The sequence below is a fragment of the Amphimedon queenslandica genome, unplaced genomic scaffold (genome assembly GCF_000090795.2).
Source record: "Amphimedon queenslandica unplaced genomic scaffold, v1.1 AMPQUscaffold_12953, whole genome shotgun sequence".
NCBI classification, from domain to species: Eukaryota; Metazoa; Porifera; class Demospongiae; order Haplosclerida; family Niphatidae; genus Amphimedon; species Amphimedon queenslandica.
This window is the reverse complement of record NW_003546811.1, coordinates 46898-54175: the sequence shown is the minus strand read 5'-3', so window position 1 is coordinate 54175 and position 7278 is coordinate 46898. Positions and strand designations below refer to the sequence as shown.

The window sequence follows — 7278 nt, the reverse complement described above, 5'->3', positions numbered from 1 at the left end:
AGTAAGGGAATCATGATTGGCTCACTAAAATAAAACGCTATACGCTTAATATCATTATGATTCACAATTTCACACCAAACAGATCTGATTAGATGCATGTGTTTGCTGTATTAATAATCATGATTCATTTATGAGGAATTTGCACAATAATTATTAATGATTAATTGGCCATCAGTAAACACATGCACCTAATCAGATCTGTTTGGTGTGAAATTGTGAATCATAATGATATTAAGCGTATAGCGTTTTATTTTGGTGGCACTTCCTTTTTGTGATTTTGCTATAAAATTGTAATTAGCTATTTTTAGTTTGGGGATTTTTGTGTACTGTACATTAAGATGTACCTCTTTCTTTCCATCCTCTTTTGTTCTATTTTTCCCCTTCTAATCTCTTTTTCTCTTCTTCTTGATACATGCAGGTATCCCTTCAATGATGATCAGGTTGTCCCTGATTGTGAGTAGGAGGTTTTCTTACGTGAAACAGCTGCAATGATCATCACAGAGCAGAGCCCTAAGAGGTATAATTATTGTAACAAAAACAATTGGAATAAAAATGTATCATATTTATTTTTGAGGTTACTTGAAGTAAGAGGACGTTATTATGAGCTGTTGACTCATTGTATACCACCTGATATTATTTTTAAAGTAACTGATATTAAAAATATCAGTTTAAGTAACTGATATTACTTTAAACTAATACCACCTGATATTAGTTTAAAGTAATAAAAAAATTATTATTGTTATTATTATCATTATTATTATTGTAGATATGTAGTTATTAGGTATATCATATCCAATTAATCACACATGAGGAATTTCCTCATGATTTATGATTAATCGGCCATGCAGTAAACATATGCACCTAATCAGATCCATTGGGTGTGAATCATAGTGATATGAAGTACATGCATTTACTATAATAGTGCTTAATGTGGTGGCTCTTTATTTTGGTGATTTGCTGTAAAATTGTAATTAGTGGTTTTTTTATTTGGCGATTTTTTATGTACATGTGCATTACTGAACATGCCCATTAATGATTAGCCGTTTTAATATTGGTGATCTTGCTTTCCAAGTCGCCAAAATAAAACTCCTCCAAAATAATGCGCTATACGATATGTACCGTACATAAAGATGAACCTCTTTCTTTTCTCTCTTTCCTTCTCTCTTTCCCCTTCCTATCTCTCTTTCTCTTCTTCCTGATGCATGTAGGTATCCCTTCAATGATGATCAGGTTGTCCCTGATTGTGAGTGGGAAGTTTTCTTATGTGAAACAGCCGCAATGATCATCACAGAGCAGAGCCCTAAGAGGTATATTGTAACACAAAATCAATTGTAATAAAATTAATTAAAATGTATTGTCTTTATTTTTGAGGTTACTTGAAGTAAGAGGACGTTATTATGAGCTGTTAACTCATTGTATACCACCTGATATTATTTTAAAAGTAATTAAGAGAGAGAGAGAGGGATAGAGGGAGGGAGAGAAAGATAAGAAAATGAGAGACTCATAGTGAATTTTGATTGAAAGAGAAAACTTTCTTCTACTGGAAGAAAGGGAGAGATTACACATGTACATGTGCATGTATAAAACTAATTGTAATATTTTTCTAATATTTTCCTTCTACAGAGGATATTGAATGAGCTGGTTGCTAACTGTGATGGTACATTGAAAGCTGAAGTGACTCAATTAGCAGCTCAGTATCAAGCTCAGTCACAACTGAGTAGTAAAGCAATCTTTCATCTTGAGGCCTTCACAGCAAAATTTATGAGAATATATAAACAATTTTTAGAGGAAGGACTGGAGAGTATGGGCTTCTGATGTAATGTATGCCATGATAGACAGTAGAGATTTCTTAACACAAATATACTTGTTATTTTGTCACACTATGTACCCATTATAGTATTTAGCTTAGCCATAGACAGTCGACTATTATGTATAGCTTAGCTTCTAGTATAGACTGATTAGACTCCTCACATGTTTGACATGGGCAGGGATGAAACTATGCAAGACTTTTATGTATTCTATTATTCAACATTTATAATGATTATTCATAGAGTGAACCTCCCACATATTATGCTCATGTAATATGATTCTCAGACCCAACTGGCGCACCGCGTAATGATATTCACGAGTGAATTTCTTGTGTAGTTAACCACGTGACCACAAGCCGGAAAGAATTTCCTTAATTAAAGGGACTGTGATGATGTCATAGATATACGACTTGCATTGATACGTAGTCTATAATATCTATGATGATATTCACAGATCCAACTGTCACCGCGTGTTGCTAGTTCTTCTTCAGATCTGCAGAAAGCAAGCCTTGAGACATGATACTTTTGCTGTTATTTATAATGTGGCTCAGAGAAGCGAGAGCTAACTTCATAGCGCGGGCAGCTCTTCCTCGTAGACCACTGCAAGAGACAACTAGTGGAGCAGGTCGAGCAGCAACCATCATTGCTGCTGGTAGAATCATCTGGTATAAGCCTCGGAATGATGAAGACGATCATTGCAAGTTTTTGGTGGAGCCTGAGCAAGAAGTGCGGGGAACAAGTTACTTTTACAAAAAAGAAGATATGGTTAGTGAAATTAATTTTACTGAGGTAGTTATTGTATTTTCTTTTACTAGGTTGTGGCGAGTTATTGCAAAGTACCCAAAAACTGTGTTGTGTGACTCAGTGTACTTACTCTTATTTGTATGGATACCATATTGTATAAGTTTTTTCTCTGCATCAGTGTATTGTTGGCCTCGCCTACGCGAGGTATAGGTAGTTGTTGTGTGTGTCTGTCATTCATTCATTCATTCATTCATTCTGTACAACTGAAATTTGTTTTTAATAAACAATAACTTTAGCACAGCGTGTTCTAAGCTCCTAGATCTTTCTTTTTGACGTGGAAAAGTCTTTCTTAACTGTTTTGTGTTGCTCAAATACAAGTGCTAGGTACAGAAGCTTCAAAGTAAGAAAATCGAGTAGTTGGGCCAAGTTCCGTTGTGTTGGCACTTTAGAGATAGCTGGTAGCATTTTTCAGTAGATTAGAACATGGCCTTCAAAAATTATGAACAGATTTCTCTAAATCTTACTTGATGAAGAGTTATACTTACTTGAAATTGTTGAGGTCACTCGTTTGTGCAGCGCTAGAGCAACAACTTGCTGGGTTATAGGTACTAAAGTACCTATACTATCTCAAATATACAAAGGCAGCAACTTTTTTTGTCAGCAAGTTTATCATATATTGCTGATTAGTAAAGGAAAAGTGAAGCTTCTTTCTCACATGGTCTTCTTGCTGCCACTCATTCCAGTCATGGAATGCCACACCTTTCAATCTACATGCATGGGAGGGGCTGGAGCTGCTTGCATGTATGTGCTGCAGTGCTGCTACTTCTGCAGGTATTCAAGAGCAAGTGCAACTGTAGGAAGCTAGTGTTGAGCAGACTCTCTTCATGCTGATAATCAAACAGTTATTGAAGTGCGGGCATGCACCATAGCAGCTATAGGGGCGAGGCCATGCACCGTAGGTGTCTCGTTTATTGTATGATTTGTTCGTCATTTGTTTACTGGTCAACAATGTATCAATCTTCTCAGCCTGAACAGCATAGATCAGTATTGGTCTGAACTGCACCATGCACTTCAGGCTTGGACTCCAAGAGCACACAGATCTATGTATGTCTTGTGTGACGTTGCCAAGACTATAGGTTTTTACCATATAGTCTAGACATGCTTGTGTATTGACTTATTCAGTATGATACCACCTGTTATTACTCAAGAGCAAACATATGTATCTAAAATTATCCTTGCCATTACCGTTAGATCTATAAGCCTTGCCCACATCATTTATAGTTCTATTAATGTCTATTAATGTGTTACATTGTACAACCTGCTGCATGCATAAATTTTTAAAAATAATAGCAAAATAATAAAATCTGTCTGCATCATAAAAATCAAACACTTGATGCTATTAGTACACAAAATGATACAAAGGTTGCTTGATCCGTTATTTGTCAAATTTAGCTGAAAGACTAGACTCAAGGACATCTGTATCCTTTATCAGTGACTCATTTTCACTGTAAAGAGAAGAGAGAAAGTACAGTACATGTACATGATTAGAGTATTGGGATTGAGAAAGAGGAGAGAGGGAGGGAGGAGGAAGAAAAGAAAGAAAGAGGAGAGACAGAGAGAAGGGAGGAGGAAGAGAAAGAGAGGGTACATGATTAAACACTCACTCATCTTCAGCCTCATCACTTGTATCATCTTTGTTCTCATTCTTTATACCAACAATGGCTACAGTGTTCTCTTCGTGCAGTCCTTACCCTACAAGCATTAGACCATGGACAACAACACCTATCAGAGAATAAAGGTTAAGTACAGGCAATAATTAGTGTGCAATAGTACACATTACTACAAGAAAGCCAATGCACCCCATAATAATCATAATTAAAGAAAGGACCACCCCTTAATACCACAAAGTAATCCAGGAACTCAAAGGCCAACCTACAGTGGTGCCCTAGATACTGTATAAACGCAGTAACCACAGGTCTTAATCAGAAGTTAAACTGATTTTCACAGATTGTATTTTCGTCAATCACGAAGGAATCTACAAAATCCAAAAAATTTTTAACCCTTAAAAACACTTACATGGTATGTAAGTGTGATGATGTGATCAACTTTTAAACCTACAGGCTATGTACATGTACCTCAGATAGTAGAATAGGTTAATCCTCTGTAGCCATAGCTTTAGAAACAATTCATCAATTCTCTCTAAACTCTCTCCTTTTGTTTCAGGAAGTGTTAGCAACACAAATAAAAATGAGGCAAAGAGAAACCCTGCCAGTATGTAGAATGTACCGGCCGTCTTTAGTACAGAACCAAGAAGTAATGGGGTTACCATAGCAACCCAAAAGTTTGCAATCCAGTTACCAGAAGTAGTGACTGAAACAGCAACACCTGAAGAGAAAGAGGGAGGGAGGGAGGGAGGGAGAGAGAGAGAGAGAGAGAGAGAGAGAGAGAGAGAGAGAGAGAGAGAGAGAGAGAGAGAGAGAGAAGACGACAAGGAATATGTGCATTAAATCAAATCAATATCAATATCAGATCAGTATCAGCTAACCTCTAACAGAGAGAGGGAATATTTCACTAGTCACTACCCAAACAACTGGCCTATGAAGAGAGAGATAAATACATCATGTGTAGAGATAAAAAATTGGATCTGATGTCAGCATTGTAAGTTTGTATAGCAAAAAGTAGATGATAACTGTCATCTACTCTTGGTATAGATAATCCAACAAACATTCAATGCTATGCCTATACTGCACATGCTAGCTCCTTTTATAGTATCTATTGTTTACTGCCAATGCCTGGTGTCTAATAATAACAATCCTTTGGCACCACTAAAAGAAGCAATCATTATAATATGTACATTACAATCTACCTATAACATCCCATTCCCATATTCCCATACTAAGTACAGGAATGAGAACACTATCCCTAACTCACCCCCAGGTAGATGCAAAGAAAGCCACAAAGAGTACAATCAGGAAAGCCACAAAATATCCAACAACCTGTCTCTCCTCTTCACTCCCTCCCTCTCTCTCCTCATCAACATTAAAGATATGAATAAGGAGACCAGCTGCCAGTATAGATACACACATACCCAGTGCCCCTACTAGCAACAGGGACTTATGACCAACCTAAAAACTCATGTAAACTAGTGGAGACTGTATTTAACTGACCTTGTCAACGATAAAGAGAGTGATGAGAGTAGTCAAGAAGTTTACCACACCCACTATTGCTGTAGTAGCATAACTGGATACGTCTATACTGCAGAATATTGAGGTTGAGTAATACCTGGATAATAGAAGTGGAATAATTGGAATTGTTAGGATAATTAATATGAATTCCTCTCTGTCTCTCTTCCTCTTTCTCTCTACAATTATACTCTCACTTACATGATGACATTTATTCCAGTCAACTGCTGAAACTTTTGCAGTATAACTCCCAAAAGTATCCTATTAATAAATGAAAACACTAAAAGAAAAAGCACAAATGACATACAAGTACATGTACAATACGCTTGTCAAACAATTCTTGAGCTACAACTAGAATTTTGATATAATTTTGATATAATCCTGAATAATAGACAGAAATGCTTCTGATTTTTGTACGCATAATAATTACATTTATTATGGTGTGAAGTAATTCATAATGTTATCCAAGGTTCTGCCTAAAAGTGATCTCACTGGTCTGAGAGTGACACTAATATCATTCTTTTTAAATTTTATAAACCATACTAGTTGACTAGAATATCATGTTCACATTATGATTATTCATGTTAATTGCATGGTTGGCAGGTTAAGAAGGGTAACCTCACCCATTTTGAGTATGCGGACAATACAAAGGCTTGATAACTACAGTTACAGTTATACTTGTTATGCTCTTATTCATTCAGGGTTTACAGTTTCAAGGAGAACCCTCATGGTTGGTCAGAATAATTATTATAATCTTATCTACTGTACCTTTTTAGTATCCTCCATCTAAATACGTCAGCAAATACGTCCCTTAAAGAATTGTTTGAGTTCCGTACAGTAAACTCAATGTCGTTCAGTTCTTCCTTTATCTCTTCCTCAGTGTAGTCCTTACGTAACCTGTGGAGGGTCTTATCTGCTTTCTTGCTCTTCCCTTTCTTCACTAGCCACCTGCAGTGAGGGAATGATGCATTGGAAATTGGAATGTACATGTATAGATGGGCATTTGTCAGCTTCTGTGTTGTACAAATCAATCAAACAATTATAAAAAATTCAGATTTTTAAAATGTAAATTTTGTGAAGCATACCGGTAAAATCTATCTGCTGCACATGCATGTACATCTATGTATATTAAAGTTATACATGAATGTTCCATTTCTTAATCACAAGGTCTACTGTATTTACATGTATACATGTACAATAATGCTTTGCTTTAATTCTCATGTAGCTCTTCATGATAGCGTGGCCAGGGGGCTGATGTTTTACATTCGTCTAGTTATTATTATTATTGTTGTTGTTGTTGTTGTTGTTATTATTATTTATCATTGTACCTGGGTGTCTCTGGTAAGAATACCATTCCAATGATAAGTACAACAGCTAACACACACTGGAGACCCAGTGCTATCCGCCAACCAAAATCAACTGTATGAACAGCAACACTGACACAAAAACTGATCTAGAGGGAGGGAGAGAGAGATTATTAAATAATATGACAATTAGTTTAAGAGAAGGACACTACGCCCAACTCTTGTCGATAGTCAGACGTC

At 36.3% G+C, this 7278-nt stretch overlaps 2 protein-coding genes across 8 annotated transcripts in view; one reads left to right on the top strand and one right to left on the bottom strand.

Annotated features, from left to right (window-relative positions):
• LOC100636846 (replication factor C subunit 3-like) overlaps positions 1–2071 on the top strand; it is a 4126-nt gene extending 2055 nt beyond the window's left edge. For 2 of the 4 annotated variants that reach the window (XM_020002252.1, XM_020002253.1), the window contains exons 4-7: positions 419–517; positions 1209–1307; positions 1372–1441; positions 1624–2071. In XM_020002252.1, the coding sequence (XP_019857811.1) occupies positions 489–517; positions 1209–1307; positions 1372–1441; positions 1624–1815 (390 nt within the window). In that variant the 5' untranslated portion in view covers positions 419–488 and the 3' untranslated portion in view covers positions 1816–2071. Of the gene's footprint in view, positions 1–418; positions 518–574; positions 645–1208; positions 1308–1371; positions 1442–1623 lie in introns of those variants that run through there. The other 2 variants (XM_020002254.1, XR_002186803.1) reach the window with 2 other exon arrangements.
• Positions 2072–3849: 1778 nt separating this feature from the next.
• The window catches only part of LOC100636720 (proton myo-inositol cotransporter-like), a 5198-nt gene continuing 1769 nt past the window's right edge, over positions 3850–7278 (bottom strand). Inside the window, exons 5-13 of one of the 4 annotated variants that reach the window (XM_020002247.1) lie at positions 7063–7187; positions 6503–6682; positions 5936–5995; positions 5720–5834; positions 5484–5677; positions 5098–5147; positions 4688–4937; positions 4217–4334; positions 3850–4057 (exon numbers count right to left, since the gene is read on the bottom strand). In XM_020002247.1, the coding sequence (XP_019857806.1) occupies positions 4253–4334; positions 4688–4937; positions 5098–5147; positions 5484–5677; positions 5720–5834; positions 5936–5995; positions 6503–6682; positions 7063–7187 (1056 nt within the window). In that variant the 3' untranslated portion in view covers positions 3850–4057; positions 4217–4252. Of the gene's footprint in view, positions 4058–4216; positions 4335–4453; positions 4588–4687; positions 4938–5097; positions 5148–5483; positions 5678–5719; positions 5835–5935; positions 5996–6502; positions 6683–7062; positions 7188–7278 lie in introns of those variants that run through there. The other 3 variants (XM_020002246.1, XR_002186794.1, XR_002186795.1) reach the window with 3 other exon arrangements.